Below are 21,334 nucleotides of genomic sequence, written 5' to 3' on the forward strand. Positions count from 1 at the left end.
CCTGTGGTTTTTCTTGGTCTACCTTTGCAAACCACAAAGCTTTGCAGTGGGCAGAGTAAGATGGAAATGTGAAGGGTCCTCTGCTGGGATTTTGTTGATTTTTTTTCCCTTTTCAGTCACAGTTGTTTTGTAGTTTCAACACTGTTTCCAATAATGCTCAGGCCATGATTTTTGTGGGGGATTCTCAAGTTGTGACATTATTTTACATCATTTAGGGAGGAGATTTGGGGAAGCTGATTACCACATCACTGCCATCACCTTCAGTTCCACACACATTTAAGACGCTGTCCAACCAGCTGTTGTGGGAAAAAGTCCACACCCACGGGAACCGGTTTTGGTGGTGCTCTAATGCCAGCAGGATCTACTGCCAACAGGGCCTGGTGAGCAGCCTGCATACAGGCCTCAACTGTCACAGAGGATAGAGAGTATTCCCAGTTTATTCACTGATGGGACAACTTCCTATCCACGGCCACATTATTCCAGGATACAAATGCCAGCTTGCAATGGCACAGGGTCACAAACTTGATACCCATCACTCAGGAAGGATATATACATGTGGGCATGCTGCGCCCAGGGAGCTCCGACTCCACATTATCACCGGGCTCTGCTTCCTCGTTGACTGTAACATTCAGAAAATTTCTATCTTTCTCTCTTTAAAGTATTTATAAAATTATAGCTTTCTCTCTTTTGGAAATATTTCTTTTTACATTTGAACCCATCTATGTATTCTAACTATGTGTATGCATTGGTTCCAATTATTACCATGCAACTACTCTCATTTGACACACAAATCCAAATGTTACAAGTCGAAACATTTTATTATAACCTATAATTATCAAATGTATCTGGAAGAGCAACTTTGTAAAAACAGCCCCTTATTTGATGAATGAGGACTTATTTAACAATATAGAAAATAATACAATAAAGCTTTAGTTATTGAAACCCTTTAGTATTGGCATGAAATAAAAAAATATATCAGGGAACATACTAGAGATACAGAGACAGGAAGAAAATCTATATATACAGGAAAATTTTATTTATCATAAAGATGGTATTTAATATCAGTAAAAATTAAATTAATTTTTAAAAAATCATGGAATGACTAAAAAATGTTATCAGTATAAATAAATATTCCTTTCATGAAAAAACAGAAATGTGTCCCCTTCCTCATATTATATGCAAAAATAAACTGAAATTGATGTTAAATTTAAATGTACAACCAAATCCAGACAAGGACACCACAAGTAAAGAAAATTACAGGTCAATATCTGTGATGAACATCAGTGTAAAAATACTCAACCAAATACTAGAAAACTGAACTAAACAGTACATTAAAAGGATCACAACCATGATCAAATGGGATTTGTTCCAAGGATGCAAGGATGATTCAACATCTACAAATCAGTCAATGTGATTCACCACATTAACAAAATGAAGGATAAAAATCATATGATCATGCCAATTAAAGCAGAAAAAGCATTTGAGAAAATCCAACATCCATTCATGATGAAAGACACTCAACGGATTGGGTATTCAGGGAATATTTTGTTGTTTAGTCTCTAAATTCTGTCTGACTCTATTGCAACCCCATGGACTACAGCCTCCCAGAATGCTCTGTCCATGGGATTTCCCAAGCAAGAATACTGGAGTGGGTTACCATTTCCTTCCCCAGGGGATCTTCCCGACCCACAGATCACACTGCATTGGCATGTGAATTCTTTACCAATGAGCCACCAAGGAAGCCCATAGAGGGAGCATACCTCAACAATAAAAAGGCCGTATATGACAAACACACAGCTAACATCACACTGAACAGTGAAAAGCTAAAAACATTTCTTCTGAGATCAGATAAAGGCAAGGATGCTTAACTTTCTCGCTCTTATTCAACATAGCATGGGAAGTACTACCCACTGCAATTAGGCAAGAGAAAGAGATAAAAGGCAACCAAATCAGAAAGAAATAAGTAAAACTGTTTCTGTGTGAAAATGGTATGATATTACACATAGAAAACTCTAAAAACTTCACCTAAAAAACTGGTGAGGGCCCCAAGCTATGACACCATTCTATTAAGCCAGCTATTTCTGGATACTGGTGTGCAGATGAAGACCAGTAAACTCTGTAATTACCATGCTGTCATACTGCCTTTGTCTTATCACATATCCCTAGTCCAAGACTAAAGAGAGAACCACAGGGATGAACAGGGCATCTATATGAACGGTAGTGATAGCATAAGCACTGTTGGTAGAATGAATATTGTTATGAATGAATATTTGTGCCCCTGCAAATTCATATGTTAAGATTCCTTCCTAATGGTTTTAAGAAGCGGAGATTTGGGGAGGTGATTAGGTTATGATGGTAGAGTCTGCATGAATGTGACTAAGACCCCAGACAGACTTCTTGCCCCTTCACCCGTGAAAGGACACAGGGAGAAAATAGCTGTGTCTATGAACCAGGAAGCAGGATCTCACCAGACACTGAATTTGCCTGCACCTTGATCAAGGACTTGTCCGCATACAGAGCTATAAGAAGTAAATTTCTGTTTTTGTAAGCTCAGAGTATGAGATTTCTATTACAGCTGTCCGAATGGGCAAAGACAGTAGAGAAGAAAATTCTTGCCTAGGATATGTGCTGTTGTTACTGTTGTTGCTAAGTTGTGTCCCACTCTTTGTGACCCCGTGGACTGTAGCACAACAGACTCTCTGTCCTCCACTATCTCCTGGAGCTTGCTCACATTCATGTTCATTGAGTAGGTGATGCTATCTAAGCACCTCATCCTCTGATGCTCCATTCTCCTTTTGCCTTCAATCTTTCCCAGCAACAAGGTCTTTTCCAATGAGTCAGTTTTTCACGTCAGGTGGCCAAAATATTGGAGCTTAAGCTTCGTCATCAGTCTGCCAGTGAATATTCAGGGTTGATCTCCTTTACGGTTGACTGGTTTGATCTCCTTGCTGTCCAAGGGACTCTCAGGAGTTTTCTCCAGCATGATACAATTCGAAAGTATCAATTCTTCGGCATACATCCTGCTCTACAATCCAACTCTCACATATGTATATGACTACTGGAAAAACCATACAAACACACTGGACTATACTGGACTATACAGACATTGTCAGGAAAGTGATGCTTCAGTTTTAAATACAATATCTAGGTTTGTCATACCTTTCAAGAAGTTCAGTTCAGTTCAGTCACTCAGTCGTGTCCAACTCTTTGTGACCCCATGGATGGCAGCACGCCAGGCCTCCCTGTCCACCACCAAGTCCTGGAGCTTACTCAAACTAATGCCCACTGTGTCGGCCATACCATCCAATCATCTCATTCTCTGCCATCCCCTTCTCCTCCCGCCCCCAATCCTTCCCAGCATCAGGGTCTTTTCCAATGATTCAGTTCTTTGCATCAGGTGGTCAAAGTATTGGAGTTTCAGCTTTAGCATCAGTCCTTCCAATGAATATTCAGGACTGATTCCCTTTAGGACTGACTGGTTGGATCTCCTTGCAGTCCAAGGGACTCTCAAGAGTCTTCTCCAACCACAGTTCAAAAGCATCATTTCTTCGGCACTCAGCTTTCTTTATAGTCCAACTCTCACATCCATACATGACTACTGGGAAAACCATAGCTTTGACTAGATGGACCTTTGTTGGCTAAGTAATGTCTCTGCTTTGTAATATGCTGTCTAAGTTGGTCATAACTTTTCTTCTAAGGAGCAAGCGTCTTTTAATTTCATGGCTGCATTCACCATCTGCAGTGATTTTGGAGCCCCAAAAAATAGTCTGTCACTATTTCCACTGTTTCCCCATCTATTTGTCATGAAATGATAGAACCAGATGCCTTGATCTTAGTTTTCTGAATGTTGAGCTTTAAGCCAACTTTTTCACTCTCCTCTTTCACTTTCATCAAGAGGCTCTTTGGTTCTTCTTTGCTTTCTGCCATAAGGGAGGTATCATCTGCATATCTCAGGTTATTGATATTTCAAGCAGTAAGCATATTTTAATTTCATGGCTGCAGTCAACATCCACAGTGATTTTGGGGCCCAAGGAAATAAATAAATAAAATCTGCACTGCTCCAGTTTTTCCCCTTCTATTTGCCATTAAGCGATGGAACTGGTTTATTTCTGCTTTATTGACTATGCCAAAGCCTTTGACTGTGTGGATCACCACAAACTGGAAAATTCTGAAAGAGATGAGAATACCAGACCACCTGACCTGCCTCTTGATAAATCTGTATGGAGGTCAGGAAGCAACAGTTAGAACTGGACATGGAACAACAGACTGGTTCCAAATAGGAAAAGGAGTACATTGAGGCTGTATATTGTCACCCTGCTTATTTAACTTATATGCAGAGTACATCATGTGAAATGCTGGCCTGGATGAAGCACAAGTTGGAATAAAGATTGCTGGGAGAAATATCAGTAACCTCAGATATGCAGATGATACCACCCTTATGGCAGAAAGTGAAGAACTAATGAGCCTCTTAATGAAAGTGAAAAGGAAGAGTGAGAAAGTTGGCTTAAAGCTCAACATTCAGAAAACTAAGATCATGGCATCTGGTCCCATCACTTCATGGCAAAGAGATGGGGAAACAGTGGAAACAGTGGCTTATTTTATTTTGGGGGGCTCCAAAATCACTGCAGATGGTGACTGCAGCCATGAAATTAAAAGAGGCTTACTCCTTGGAAGGAAAGTTATGACCAACCTAGACAGCATATTAAAAACCAGAGACATTACTTTGGCAACAAAGGTGCGTCTAGTCAAGGCTATGGTTTTTCCAGTGGTCATGTATGGATGTGAGAGTTGGACTATAAAGAAAACTGAGTGCTGAAGAATTGATGCTTTTGAACTGTGGTGTCGGAGAAGACTCTTGAGAGTCCCTTGGACTGCAAGGAGATCCAACCAGTCCATCCAAAAGGAGATCAGTCCTGGGTGTTCTCTGGAAGGACTGATGTTGAAGCTGAAACTCCAATACTTTGGCCATCTGATGAGAAGAGCTGACTCATTTGAAAAGACCCTGATGCTGGGAAAGAGTGAGGGCAGGAGTAAAAGGGGACGACAGAGGATGAGATGCTTGGATGGCATCACTTACTCAATGGACATGAGTTTGGGTAAACTCCGGGAGTTGGTGATGGGCAGAGAGGCCTGACATGCTGCAGTTCATGGGGTCGCAAAGTCGGACACAACTGAGTGACTGAACTGAACTGATGGAACTGGATGCCATGATCTTAGCTTTTTTCACATTGAGTTTCAAGCCAACTTTTTCTCTCTTCTCTTCCACCTTCATCAAGACACTTTTTAATTCCTCTTCACTTTCTGCCATTAGAATGGTATCATTTGTATGCCTGAAGTTGTTGATATTTTTTCCCTGAAATCTTGATTCCAGCTTGTGACTCAACCAGCCTGGTATTTCACATGATGTACTCTGCATAGAAATTAAATAAACATGGTGACAATAAGTCAGTAGTTCCATTTCCAGTTCTAACTGCTGCTTCTTGACCTGTAAACAGGTTTCTCAGGAGGCAGGTAAGGTGGTCTGGTACTTCCATATCTTTAAGAATATTCCACAGTTTGTTGTGATACACATAGTCAAATGTTTCAGTGTAGTCAAGGAAACAGAAGCAGATGTTTCTCTGGGAGTTTCTTGCCTTCTCCATCATCTCACAAATGTTGGCAATTTAACCTCTGGTTCCTCTGCCTCTTTGAAACTCAGCTTGTACATCTGGAAGTTCTCAGTTCATATACTGCTAAATCTTAGCTTGAAGGATTTCGAGCATAACCTTGCCACCACATGAAATGACTGCCACTGAACTGTAGTTTGAATATTCTTTGACATCGCCCTTTGGGATTGGAATGAAAACTGACCTTTTCCAGTCCTGTGACCACGGCTGAATTTCCAAATCTGCTGATGTACTGAGTGCAGCACTTTAACAGCATCATCTTTTAGGATTTTAAATAGTTCAGCTGCAATTTCATCACTTCCACCAGCTTTACTTGATTTTACACTGCAGGATGTATGGCTCTAGGTGAGTGATCACATCAAGGTGGATCTCCTGGACATTAAGACCTTTTTTGTATAGTTCTTTTGTATGCTCTTGCCACCTCTTCTTAATCTCTTCTGCTGATGTTAGGGCCTTACTATTTCTGTCCTTTACCATGTCCATCCTTGCATGAAATGTTCCCTTGATATCTCCAATTTTCTTGAAGAGATCTCTAGTCCTTTCCATTCTGTTGTTTTCCTCTATTTCTTTGTTCACTTAAGAATGCCTTCTTATCTCTCCTTGCTATTCTCTGTAACTGCATTCAGTTGGGTATATCCTTCTCTTTTGCCCTTGCCTTTCACTTCTCTTCTTTCCTCAGCTATTTGTAAAGCATCCTCAGACAACAACTTTGCCTTCTTGCATTTCTTTTTCTTTGGGATGGTTTTGGTCACTACCTCCTATACAATGTATGAACCTCCATCCATAGTTCTCAGGCACTTTCTCTACCAGATCTAATCCCTGGAATCTATTCATCACCTCCACTGTATAATCATAAAGGATTTGATTTAGCTCATACCTGAATAGCCTAGATATTTTCTCCACTTTCCTCAATTTAAGCCTGAATTTTGCAATAAAGAGTTTGTGATCTGAACCACAGACAGTTCCAGGTCTTGGTTTTACTGTCTGTAGAGTTTCTACATCTTTGGCTGCAAAAAACATAACCAAGATATGTATCTTTCCATATAAAGACAAATCTCTAGGTTAATGGAGGGCCAACCCGAAGACAAAGTAATCAACCTGATAAAAGCTTGTGTCCTGATGAAAGTATCATATCGGGAACTCACGGTTTACTGCTACTATTGATGAATTGGACAATCGGCAGTATTAATAATTATATCCTGGTAAATATTCTTTTTGGCAGATTGTCCTTAGTGTGAGGAAGTCCAAGTAGTGCATTTATGCAAAGTCATCATTACTCTCACCAGCTCTTTTTACATGAGCTTACTGAGGAAGAATTTAGAGTGGTTAGAAAAAAATGAAGGAGGCTGATTAACATTGACAGGATGGGTCACCTTGTCCAACTGCTAAAGAGCCTCTGACAAAATGCATACCATTTTCATGTGCTAGTTGCAAGAGGTTCATCTACATATTTTCCTGGTTACATATTTTTAATATTTCTCTAAGTCCCTGGCTACCCAACCATACATTAGTATAAATTTATACCTCACTATAAATTTAGTATCAGAGGATAAGATGGTTGGATGGCATCACCAACTCAATGGACATGAGTCTGGGTAAACATTCAGGTATGACCTAGATCAAATACCTTATGAGTATACAGTAGAAGTGACAAATAGATTTAAGGGACTAGATTTGATAGACAGACTGCCTGGTGAACTATAGACAGAGGTTAGTGACATTGTACAGGAGACAGGGATGAAGAAAATCCCCATGGAAAAGAAATGCAAAAAAGCAAAAAGGCTGTCTGAGGAGGCCTTACAGATAGCTGGGAAGAGAAGAGAAGTGAAAAGCAAAGGAGAAAGGAAAGATATTCCCATCTGAATGTAGAGTTCCAAAGAATAGCAAGGAGAGATAAGAAAGCCCTCCTCAGAGATCAATGCAAAGAAATAGAGGAAAACAACAGATTGGGAAAGACTAGAGATCTCTTCAAGAAAATTAGAGATACCAAAGGAACATTTCATGCAAAGATAGGCTCGATAAAGGACAGAAATGGTATGGACCTAACAGAAGCAGAAGATATTAAGAAGAGGTGGCAAGGATACACAGAAGAACTGTACAAAAAAGATCTTCATGACCCAGATAATCACGATGGTGTGATCACTCACCTAGAGCCAGACATCCTGAAATGTGAAGTCAAGTGGGCGTTAGAAAGCATCACTATGAACAAAGCTAGTGGAGGTGATGGAATTCCAGTTGAGCTATTTCAAATCCTGAAAGATGATGCTATGAAAGTGCTGCACTCAATATGCCAGCAAATATGGAAAACTCAGCAGTGGCCACAGGACTGGAAAAGGTCAGTTTTTGTTCTAATCCCAAAGAAAGGCAATGCCAAAGAATGCTCAAACTACCACACAATTGCACTCATCTCACATGCTAGTAAAGTAATGCTCAAAATTCTCCAAACCAGGCTTCAGCAATACAAGAACCATGAACTTCCACATGTTCAAGCTGGTTTTAGAAAAGGCAGAGGAACCAGAGATCAAATTGCCAACATCCGCTGGATCATCGAAAAAGCAAGAGAGCTCCAGAAAAACATCTATTTCTGCTTTATTGACTATGCCAAAGCCTTTGACTGTGTGGATCACAATAAACTGTGGAAAATTCTGAAAGAGATGGGAATACCAGACCATCTGACCTGTCTCTTGAGAAACCTGTATGCAGGTCAGGAAGCAACAGTTTGAACTGGACATGGAACAACAGACTGGTTCCAAATAGGAAAAGGAGTACATCAAGGCTGTATATTGTCACCCTGCTTATTTAACTTATATGCAGAGTACATCATGAGAAACGCTGGGCTGGAGGAAGCACAAGCTGGAATCAAGATTGCCGGGAGAAATATCAATAACCTCAGATATGCAGATGACACCACACTTATGGCAGAAAGTGAAGAAGAACTAAAGAGCCTCTTGATGAAAGTGAAAGAGGAGAGTGAAAAAGTTGGCTTAAAGCTCAACGTTCAGAAAACTAAGATCATGGCATCTGGTCCCATCACTTCATGGGAAATAGATGGGGAAACAGTGGAAACAGTGTCAGACTTTATTTTTTTGAGCTCCAAAATCAGTGCTGATGGTGATTGCAGCCATGAAATTAAAAGACACTTACTCCTTGGAAGGAAGGTTATGGCCAACCTAAATAGCATATTTAAAAGCAGAGATATTACTTTGCCAACAAAAGTCCATCTAGTCAAGGCTATGGTTTTTCCAGTGGTCATGTATGGATGTGAGAGTTGGACAGTGAAGAAAGCTGAGTGCCGCAGAGTTGATGCTTTTGAACTGTGTTGTTGGAGAAGACTCTTGAGAGTCCCTTGGACTGTAAGGAGATCCAATCAATCTATCCTAAAGGATATCAATCCATCCTAAAGGATATCAATCCTGGGTGTTCATTGGAAGGACTGATGTTGAAGCTGAAACTCCAATACTTTGGCCACCTCATGCAAAGAGTTGACTCATTGGAAAAGACCCTAATGCTGGGTAGGATTGGGGACAGGAGGAGAAGGGGACGACAGAGGATGAGATGGCTGGATGGCATCACCAACTCGATGGATGTGGGTTTGGGTAGACTCCAGGAGTTGGTGATGGACAGAGAGGCCTGGCGTGCTGCAGTTCATGGGGTCACAAAGAGTCAGACACGACTGAGCGACTGAACTGAACTGCGTAAACTTCCAGAGTTGGTGATTGTCAGGGAGGCCTGGCGTGCTGCAGTCATGGGGTCTCAAAGAGTTGGACACGACTGAGCGACTGAACTGAACTATAAAAATTAATACAAATTTATACCTCCTGGGTGGCTCAGCTGGTAAAGAATCCTCTTGCAGTGCAGGAGACCCCATTTGATTCCTGGGTCAGGAAGTTCCCCTGAAGAAGGCTACCCACTCCAGTATTGTTGGGCTTCCCTGGTGGCTCAAAAGGTAAAGAATCCGCCTAAAATACAGGAGACCTTGGTTCAATCCCTTGGTTGGGAAGATCCCATGGAGGAGGGCATGGTAACCCACTGCAGTATTCTTGCCTGGAGAATCCCATGGACAGCAGAGCCTGGCAGACTACAGTCCATGAGGTCGCAAAGTGTCAGACACGACTGAGCGACTGAGCCCAGCACAGCTCAGGGCATCCCTTCTCTGCTATGTGGGCGACAGCCCGACATTCACCCAGATGATCTCCTGGGCTTCAAGGCCACTGTTGAGTGGGGGTGTAATATAGTGGCTATCTTTTTTCTCAGTTCAATAAGGGAACTGTATGTTCACTCATTTAAATGTTTCCTTTTCCCTGGGAATATTTTCTAGTATTGTTAAAAGAAGCTATGTGTATTACAGAATGCAAGAAAAATTCAACATATAATTATCAGTTAATGTGATATACCACATTAACAGAATCAAGGACAAAAGCACATGATCATCTTAAAAGATTCAGAAAAAGCATTCAACAAAGTTTAACACTGTTTCATTATAAAAAACACTCAACAAACTAGGAACAGAAGGAAATTACCCCAACATTATAAAAGCTATATATGAAAAGCCCACTTCTAATATTATATTCAACGTGAAAAACTGAAAGTTCTCCCTCTAAATCTGGAACAAGGTAAAAATACCTACCTGCTTTTACCACTTCTATTCAACACAGTACTCAAATTCTAGCCAAAACAAATAAGCAAGAAAAAGAAATAAAAGGCATCCATATTGGAAGGAAGAGGTAAAATTATCTCTCTCTGCAGATGATACGAACTTCTGAGAAAATGCTAAACACTCCAAAGGAAAAAAAAAATGTTAGAACTAATAAATGAATTCAGCAAAGCTGCAGAATACAAAGTTAATACAACTCAAGTGTGGTTCTATACACTAACAATGAGCAACATGCAAGGCATAGACTTGTACACTGAAAACGCCGAAACATGGCTGAAAGAATTAAAGAAGATACAAATAAATGGAAGAAAGACATGCTAATAGATCTGAAGACTCCGTATTGCTAAAATGCCCTTAATAACCAAAGTGACCTACAGATTCAATGCAATCTCTATCAAAACCCCAATAGAATTTTTCACAGAATTATAAAAAAAATCCTAAAATTTCATATGGAATATCAAAAGACCCCAAATAGTCAAAACAATCCCAAGAAAGAAAAAACAAAGTCAGAGGCTTCATATGTCCTGGTTTCAAAATATATTACAAAGCTATAGTAATCAAAACAGTATGGTACTGGTATAAAGTCAGAATCTAGAACAATGGAAGAGAATAAAGATCCAAGTAATATATTCTCATAAATATGAGACAAATCATATTTTACAAGAAGAATAAGAATATACAACAGGGAAAGGATAATCTCTTGAATAAATGGTGCTGGAAAAATTGAATATCCATGTGCAAAAGAATGAAGTGGGATCCTTTCCTTAGAATATATATGAAAATAACTCAAAATGGATTAAATATCTAAACATAAAACTTGGAACAATAAAGCTCCCAGATGACAATATATGAGAAAAACTTCATGGTGTTGGTTTTGGGAATTGATTTTTGATATGACACCAAAAGCACAGGCAACAAAAATAAGATTAGAGCAATGGGACTACATTGAACTTAAACTGGACAGCAAAGGAAACAACAGTGAACAGAGAAACTACGGGATGGGAGAAAATATAGGCAAACCATTTATCTGGAGTAAGGCTAATATCCAAAACACAGAAAGAATTGTGTCAACTCAATAAGAACAAAAATCTGATTTTAAAAATGTGCAAAGGACTTGAATAGCTATTCCTCCAAAGAAGACATACAAATGACCAGCAAGTATGTGAACATCAATAATCATCAGGAAAATGAAAATCAAAACCACAACAAAATATCACCTCATACACACCTATTAGGGTGGTCATTTAAAAAAAGAAAATAATAAGTGTTGGCAAAGATATTGAGAAACTGGAAACATTATGGACTATTAGTGGGAATGTAAAATGATACAGCCACTGTGGAAAACAATATGGAAATTCCTCAAAAAATTAAAAATAGAAATACCATACAATCTAATAATCTGGGCATATATATCCCCAAAATACTGAAGACAGAATCTCAAGGAGATATTTGCACATCCATGTTGAGGTAACCTAAAGGTCAACTGACAAATAGAAAGAAAGTGTGGTTCATATATACAATGAAATATTATTTATCCTTAAAACAGAAGGAAATACTGTTATATGCCACAACATGGATGAGTCTTGAAGACATCATCCTAAGTGAAATAGGCCAGTCATAAAAAGACAATTACTTCATGATTCCATTTATGTAAGTAGTCAAACTCTTAGAAACAGAAAGTAAACAGAGACTGAGGGGAAGAGGGAAATGGCAAGTTTCTGTATAATGCACATCATTTCTTATTTTTTTTTTTTTAGCTTTTTTTTTTTTAGCTGTGCCGCACAGCATGTGGAATCTTAATTCTCTGACCAGGGATTGAACCTGTGCCCTCTGAAGTGGAAGCTCAGAGTCTTAACCACTGGATTGCCAGGGAAGTCTCAACTGTGTAATGGATATAGAGTTTCAGCTTTGCAAGACAAAAAAATTTTAGAGATATGCTGCACAATATTATGCATATAGCTAACATTACTGTATTATACACTTAAAAATGGTTAGAATGGTAAATTTTATACTATGTGTTTCTTGCCACAATTAAAAAAAACTATATGTAGAATTAGTAGTAAGGCTGTCATCATAAGTCACTTTTTAAATTATATTTCAAACAGCAAAGTGTATTTTAGATATATTTATATGTACATATATGTGCATATTAGTCACATTTATATACTTTAAAATATATAATTATTATAAATCAACTATATATTTATAAGCTACAGTATCTATTCAGTAAATATTTTATACAATGTAAACCAGAAAGAAAGGAAAAAAAAACAGCTTACCTTTTCTCAAAAGTACTATTCACAGACATCACAGAGACCTTCATTAGGGGTGCTCCTATAGCATAACCCAAAGAATATCCGAGTATTCCTACAGCTTCCACAATTCCTATAAAATGAATACTGAACATCAATAACTACATAACCCAGCTTTGTTGCAAAATGATATTATCTAATTGAAATGGATTACTTCTGAAAGCTTCATTGTATACTTTGTTAGTCTCCAAAGAAACAGAACAAATAGAATATTGAGAGAAAAAGAGAGACAGAGACGACAGAGATTTCAAGGAAGTGGCTCATGAAATTGTAGGGCTGGCAAGTCCGAATTTGTAGGGCAGGCTCGCAGGCTGGAAATTCAAGTAAGAGTTAATGTTACAGTCTTGAGTTCATCAAGTTAAATCCACAGGGCAGGCCAGTAGGATGGGAAAACTCAGACAGAGTTTGTACATTGCAGTCTGGAGACAGAATTGTTTCTTCCTTGGGAAAGCTGTCTGTTCTGCAAGGCTTCAGCTGATTGCATAAGGCTCACCCATATTATTGAGGGCAATCTGGACTCAAAGCCTACTGACCATAAATACTGGTCACATCTAAAACATATCACAGAAATATCTAGACTGGTGTTTGACCAAAGAACTAGTTGTCATAACCTAGCCAAGCTGACACATAAAATTAATCATGCATATTACTCAATGCACATAGAGAAATTCAGATAATTTTATAATTTACTGTAACATTTAATCTATATGTTAATATAATGTAAATAAATATACATATATTTAATATAATTCAAAAGTATTTCATTTTAATTTGTGGTACTAAAGCAAGATGATATTTCAATATAAACATCATTTTTGCATCCTTCACTTTAGCTGCCAGGGAGGCTGCTGCTGCTAAGTCACTTCAGTCATGTCCGACTCTGTGTGGAGGTAATAATAAAGTAATCTATTCTCTGTAATATACACATGTATGCTTTTAATTGCTATTCTGTAGAACTAAAAACAAAACAAACAGATTTGCTGCTACCATCAGCCAACACTAATAAATTGGTGCAATTTTGTTCTAAAAGCAAGCATAAATATGAATGTCATCTATTTTAGTTTATTGACATGACTTTACTTATATCTGGTGGAAAAATTATCATTTTGGTGTAAAATATTATTTTCTGTTAAGTCACCTTCAAAATAGGTATGTAAAAACAACTTAATTTTTTTTCCAAAAAGGAAAGTTAGGTAACCCTGTACAAGTAGATGATCTACCGGGACCAGAAGCTATTACAATATGAAGGAGTACAGATTATTGTGATATATACCCAGGGTTACTTTTTGTATGACACACTAGCATGAAATATTATAAACGAGGAGTATGCACTGTAGATAATTAAATAGCATGTCACGCCTCTCCTTGATAGGATGAACAAGATTAGGTTTTCATTAACTTCAAAATGTCAAAGCCCTCCAAAAAGACTGAGTTGGTATATGTAGAGAGCTTAGTACAGTAATAATTATTTCAGCACCGCACTGAATCTAGTTCTGAGGAACCATAAAATGATGTTTTCATTCCCTTAAGGACATGATGGCAGCAAATCCCACTATATCTTCAAAGTTTAAGCATACAAATATTCAAGCAATTTAATCTAGTAATTTGAGTTATTTATTTACTAGAGAAATGAACTGCAGCCTAAATAGTTTGATAGGATAAAAATATATAAAAATCATATTACAAGGGGAAAAAAACTTGCCTAGATAAATCCCAGCTGAGTGTGTGGCAACACTGTTATAAACAAAGGTTACTCCAAGGATATAAAGAGGTACAGCTGCTATTCCCTGAACACTCTGCCCGAGGATGAAGAAAGTCATGTAGTTTGATCGGAATGATGAAGCTTTTGTGCAAGGCTTGACCATCTTCACTTCTTGGCAAATATCTTTTGAAAAGACAATTATATTTTCGTTAAATGCATCAAAATTTAAACATACAACAAATATGCAGTATCTTCTATGAAACGTTTTACCTTTTATAAGCTATTTCTACCATAATGCTTTAATTTTAGTTAACATCTCATTTATATTGAATGTAGTAGTTCTACCATAAATCACGTTCTCAGAAAAAAGCAATGATAAAAGAAAATTTGTGGGAATACTGGAAAAGATGCATATATTACAAACCAAATATAAATCTTTACTGCATGATTATATGTGTATACACATTTATGTGTGCATAAGTATATATACATAGCCACACATACACACATATTCCGCTTAAATCTGGCATCTGGTACCCTTGAGTTTCGACCCCAAAACAAAAGTATTTCTGATGTCCTAAGTTATCTGAATTACTGAAGATTACTTTCTGAGATTGATTACAGATCCACTTCTTCAGCAATCTTCACATTAACTTCATGTCACTAAATAGTTTTCCATTTTAAACCCACTAACTTCTAGAATACAGGTGCATAAGGACAAGGCATTATACAATGAAGTCTCTCTATTAGAGTTACTCATTATATAGCAATGTACTATATTTTAAATTCTTTGACGTGACATTCCATTTCTTATGCTTTCTCAAATTCACATGACTGTAGATCAATAGTCAACAAAGGTTTGTTGGAATTACATTTGTTGTTAGATTGGTAGATCCAAGCAATGCTGTCAGATCATTCTGATTGTGTCTATGTTGATTCAAGTGTGTCTATTTAACAAAATGTTCTTAAAATGTTAGTGGAAAACTGGTAAAAGTACAGATTGCAAAAGAGTACACAAGTGGAATTTTTCAGTTGGTCCAGTATCCACACGTCAAATGGGAGGAGGTCTCTAGAACTGTGATCCAAACTACTAATGATTCGGTTTTACATAAACATGTTAACTAGTGGTGATATCACAATCAATCTGACATTTTCAACACCCTAGCCTCTTAGTTCCTTGAATTTCACTCTGTCCACGTATTTGTACTCCATTTACCTTAGCTATTCATTTTAAACTTTCGGAAACAATAACTACAAACCTTCCTTAATTGCAATTCCAAGCATCCTACGCTCAAACTATTTCCACCTTTCCAGATCGCTCCTTCTAGGAACCAAGTTGCTACACTCCTTAAAACCCACCAGGACCGATAATCAACCCACTGAGCCCACTCCGTTTCACTATCTCAATATCACCTCCATCTCCTTACTTTTTTCATAGTCATCTTAGCACTTTTAAAACCTTTGTTCTCTTTTATATTATGCAATCCTTTAGTAAAATTTCAGCCTTTCAGTCAAATTAAACTCTGTTCCCTACTCTACACCTACACGTTTAAAGCTGAATGTGGCTGGAGGGAAACACAATGAGGCAAATCTCACTTTGAATGTATGATTGTTAAACTCAAGCAGGCCTTTCACCCTCCTGATAATCAAATATATCCCTAATTGACCACTCTTGGCTTCTCCTAGGAAATCCAACTTGTTTTCCTTCTCCTAAGGATTGTGGGCCTGAGATTCAAATGTCCAACATTTGAAAACAAATGTTTTTCCACCAGTAGGATACAACTAATCTTTTGGTACCCTTCTTCATCTTAAAAAATATCCTTTGATTGGACTATAATTTCAAGAAGAAGGGTGGGAGGCAAGAAATGTAATAAATAAAACTTTTAATTATATTAAATAACAAATTATGATTATAGCTCGGTGAAAATGTATCTGTTGCAGTGTTTATGGTGGGGGCTATGTTAAAGTGGGTTGAGTGAAGAATATGAGATAAAGCCAGAAAGCATTCTGGAATTCTTTCCAAAAATTTCAATGAAAATGGGGAAGTTGTGCTAAGGGATACTGTTGCTTATGTCTATTGTTGTTTTACTTGTTTAAGAATAGGAAAAAACCTGAGCACGTTTAAATGCCAATCCGTGAGAAGCAAAAGAGAAGAGGTTGCAGAAAGAGGGGCAAGGAGACCACCCATGGAATACAGTCCCCATGGAGTTAAAAGAACACAGGATGTTTAGTGGGAGGACAGCTCTTCCGTTTTAACAGGAAGGAAGAAGAGTGCCAATATGAAGTTATAGGTGAAATTATAGTTTCTATGGGAAAAAATTTAAGGCAAATTTCTATTATGGCGGTATTTTCCATCCAACACAAAAGGTAAGAGTTAAGTGAATGTTATCAGCTGAATGTTTATTTAGAGTTTCATATGTTGAAACCCTAATCCCCAATGTGATGACATTTGGAGATGGGGGCTTTTGAATAGTAAGCAGCTAGTGAAGGTAGGACCCTCATGAGTGGGATTGGTACCCTTATAAGAAGAGAGGACATATGGGGGCTTGCTCTCTCTCTCTCTCTCTCAGTTATATGAGAACATCACCAGGAAATGAATCAGCTGGCACCTGGATCTTGAACTCTCAGCCTTCAGAGCTGTGAGAAATGTTTTTGCTATAGCCATCTATGATGTTTCTGCTATGGCAGCCCAAACTAAGACATGAGGAAAATCGAAAATCTTTGTTGTGAATTACAGAAGGGAGCTGAAAAAAAAAGTCAGTGGAATAGATCCATTTGAGAATATAACTGAGGTTGAAAGTAGCAAATTCATTGTGGGACTAAGCAGTCCTCTTGTGTGATTTTTTTCTCTAAAACACTCATCAGCAGCCCAGGTATAGATATAAAAGAGAGATATATGGTTGGATCAAAAGTTTTCCAGACAAGGAACCAGGAAGGACAATGAGACAAAGAGCTTAGTATAATCATTAGAATGTGTTTGAAATACTCTAACATGTCATATTAAGGGACACAAAACAAACTACAAATGAAAGAAAGTAACAACAAGGAGAACCTGATAAAGGGAGAAAGTAGATGTCAATATACTAAAAGTTTCAATGAAAGGAGAGAACTGAAGTCTCGGTTACATGAGTGAGCTAGGAGAAATAGTGGATATAATCAGAGAACAAGGCAAGAGATATTTAGGAAGTTCTTAGGAAACTGACAATGCACTGAAACCATTGATATGGTAGGTATTCGATTATATGTAGAGATTTAGAAACTAAAGACCAGAGTGTGATACAACTGTTTTCATGAACTAGAGGGGAAAATTAGTTTTAACTTCTCAAGTATTTGGTGGAGTATGATTTCTACATGTTAATTAGGACATAGGGGATGAAGACCAATTTCTTGTGAGTACTGAAAACTGAGACAGGTAGAGGGGCAGAGAAAGGGAGTGTGAGGCAGTGGTAAATGGGCTACTTCAAGCTTCAGACCAGTCACACAGGAAGATAAGTATGGCAGGTAACTGGGGAATACAGACCAAATAGAATGGAGAGATATTCAGAAAAGAGGAAGCGATGGACTGTCCCCAAAAAAGGATGAAAGAATAAGATAAAGAAATTAAAAATATATACATATGTAAACCGAATTGTGGGCATAGTGCGGGAAATTAGTTATGTAAAAACTAAACTTCTAAACAAAATGAGCAAAATATCTACATAGATGTCATTGACTTATGACATAGATGTATGAAATGAGCACTTCTACTTGCAAAGATCATTCATTTACTTTATTTCTGTTTCTATAATACCAAGCAAAGGGTTACCCAATCAACACATTGAATGAGTGTTGTTAGATAAATTTCATGTTCCTAATCACAAGCAGAAAATAAAATACATAGAATCTAGATAATATAAAGAAGACAAAGGAAGAATGACTATCCTATTTCTACTCTCATTACTCCTGAGGACTCATCAAGCAGCATTTTTAATATCTCAAGCAGTGCTTCCTAACTTTTCATCCTTTCTGACCAGAACAGGGTTAAAGGAAAAATAGGAGCAATATGTTCTCTATTCCCTTCTTTCCATAAGTCATCTTCTAATTCAATTAGCTGTCTATTCTATAAATACAATAAAGATATTACAAATATATCCTATAAATTAATAAATGTATTTATTCTATATACATTCTATAAAGATTATAAATATATGTGAACATTATATACTTCATAAATTAGTGATATGATACATATTATTATAATATGAATTATAGTGTAATAATATCTTAATACATAAATTACTATATTCAATACAAACTATTTTTATTTATGTTATAAACACACAGGATAAACACATATCATAAACATACTTTTAAACATCATAAACATGTATATACACATACACACACACACACATGCATAAAGATATCCTCATGCCTTTTCCATCATTTCTTGCTTAAGCCCAGTCTAAAGTTTACAAATGGGTAAATGCATTTCAACACTTTTACACAACAAGAAAGTACCTGACATAAAAGTGTCAGAAATAGTGCTTTAAAACTTCAACTAGTGTTTTTTATCTACTGGGGGTAGATAAAAAATGTGGAATAAATCAGAAAAAATTAAGAAAGCAAAGATGCCACCTATCTTTTCAAAGTCCTATGCCAAAGGGCAGCACCCATTTTTGAAATGGTAGAAATAGCTAGAAAAGTTCTGACTTTTTGAGTATGCCTGTATAAGCGTGTTTATCTTTGCCTTTGTATTTATATACATGTGTTGAGGTCAAAATAAAGGGATCAGTTAAAATATATTGTAGAAGATGTAAGAAATTACTGAAGCTCTCAAAAGATTTATAATATATATGAAAATGGATAAAAGAAAAACAACTTCACGAAATAATTATCCCAAATATTGCCCTGAATATTCTTTCCTCTTCCTAGGCCCTTCTCTTAGATGAAAGGATATATGTTCAACGTCATATATGTTATTAGGGAGCCACCATTAATTAGCTTAGCAAACTTGATCACATAAATAGATACAGATGAATGAATGTACAGACAAGTATCACTGTTTACATTAAGTTCCTAGAGCCAACAGTTTAAATGAATAATGATTTGATGGATGACAGTACCTTTTAAAATCTTACCTTCAATTTCTACATTCATTTTAGAATCTTCAACACTAAAGTATGGAAAAGCAAATAAGAGTGATCCAGATCCTACTAAAAAGGAGGAAACTGTAATCCATCTTGGTATGTTTCCTCTCCCTCCATAGTATGCTATAAACACTACTATCAGGCAAGATGAAATATCATAAGTCAATGACAAGAATATATTCTCAATGGTGTTCAAATTATTTTCCTTCTTAAAATTTTCAGTGCTCAGATCTACAAGACCAAACACAATACCTAAAATGTAAAAAGAAAAAAAGAAGCAATAATATGCATTAAATGATCTTTATAGAGACAAAATAGATCATCATTATAATCATTAAAAAACAATTCACAATTATTTGTTTATTTTAAATTACTCTGAATGCTTAAGATGTATAAAAGCCTAATAACTTCTTTTCCAAAATACTAATAAGTCTTCAGTTCAGTTCAGTTCAGTCGCTCAGTCATGTCTGACTCTTTGTGACCCCATGGACTGCAGCACACTAGGGGTCCCTGTCCATCACCAACTCCCGGAGCTTGCTTAAACTCACGTCCATCGAGCAGTGATGCCATCCAACCATCTTATCCTCTGTTGTCCTCTTTTCCTGCCTCCAATCTTTCCCAGCGTCATGGTCTTTTCCAGTGATTCAGTTCTTCACATCAGGTGGCCAAAGTATTGTAGCTTTAGCTTCAGCATCAGTCCTTCCAATGAATATCCAGGACTGATTTCCTTTAGGATGGACTGGCTGGATCTCCTTGCAGTCCAAGAGACACTTAAGAGTCTTCTCCTAACCTCTATGATTTGCTACTGAACTTTTGTAACTATTTTTAAACAGTATTTATGAGTAATTTACTAAAGAATGTGCTCGTTTTAATCATTTCACTTAGTACTGATCTTTATTTCAATGTACTATGCTTCAATTATTTAAAATACAATAAATAACAATCTAATGAATATATTTTTATCTCCCATCCAGAACAGGAAATGAAACTTTACCAAAATAGTTGAAACACCACATGTACTCCCTAAACACATTCTTCACTCTCATGCCACAACCCATATCCTATATTTGAAGTTTACCATTTCTGAGCCATTTTAAAACTTTTTTTGACAATGCATATATACATCCTTAGACAATATAGAGTATCCTTTTTCATGTCCTTGAACATTCTGTAAATGGTATCATATAGGTGCATTTCTATAACTCAGCATCCAACTGGGAAAAATAAACATACTAAATATTTGAAACAGAAAGAAATTGATCTAGGGGTTGGTTACAAAAGTAATACATTTGTTGGAATGAAAAGAAGAAAGTTACTAATCAAAACTCATGAAATATATGCCACTAACTGGAGTAGTGACTGGAGTGGCAACAGCTACTACTGCTGCTACTGCTGTTGGAACTGCAATCACTGCCTCTTTGCAGGAAGCCATGACCCACACACCTAATAATACTATGAAAGCTGGCTACCTCATAGTCACGCGCTATTTCCGCGCCTCTTGCAGTTGCTTGAGACGGTGCCCATAAGTACTGTACCACTGCAGCCTCCACTACTGTTGCTGTTGGAACTCTATTCACTGCTGACTATAAATCCAGGAGCCTCACTTACCCAGTACAGCTGCTGCTGCCAAAATTATCACCAGAATTGAGAAAGAAAAAAGAGAAAGGCCTCCTCTGCCCCTTTTTCAAATGTTCTGCCGCAGCCTCTTACTGGCAACATCCAAGTGGAAGCCAACTGTCAAGGAAGTCTGGTAAATGTAGTTTCCAGGCTGCCAGGCCCCTTGAAAACAGGAGAGAGTCCAGAAGGGCAACAATGGAGTTTATGGGCAACAGACAAACAACTTGAGGAGCTCACCCTCTGGACTACTCAAG

The 21,334-nt window shown here is 37.4% G+C and overlaps 1 protein-coding gene across 9 annotated transcripts in view; it reads right to left on the reverse strand.

The window, feature by feature from the left end:
* Positions 1-21,334, reverse strand: part of SLCO6A1 (solute carrier organic anion transporter family member 6A1) — a 109,738-nt gene that overhangs the window by 75,580 nt on the left and 12,824 nt on the right. For 8 of the 9 annotated variants that reach the window (XM_081503624.1, XM_081503618.1, XM_081503626.1 and 5 more), the window contains exons 2-4: positions 19,455-19,715; positions 14,335-14,517; positions 12,600-12,705 (exon numbers count right to left, since the gene is read on the reverse strand). In XM_081503624.1, the coding sequence (XP_081359750.1) occupies positions 12,600-12,705; positions 14,335-14,517; positions 19,455-19,715 (550 nt within the window). Of the gene's footprint in view, positions 1-12,599; positions 12,706-14,334; positions 14,518-19,454; positions 19,716-21,071; positions 21,243-21,334 lie in introns of all 9 variants that reach the window. The other variant, XM_081503627.1, reaches the window with a different exon arrangement.

This window comes from Giraffa tippelskirchi, chromosome 6, assembly GCF_054371585.1.
Source record: "Giraffa tippelskirchi isolate mGirTip1 chromosome 6, T2T-mGirTip1v1.2.pri, whole genome shotgun sequence".
Taxonomy (NCBI): domain Eukaryota; kingdom Metazoa; phylum Chordata; class Mammalia; order Artiodactyla; family Giraffidae; genus Giraffa; species Giraffa tippelskirchi.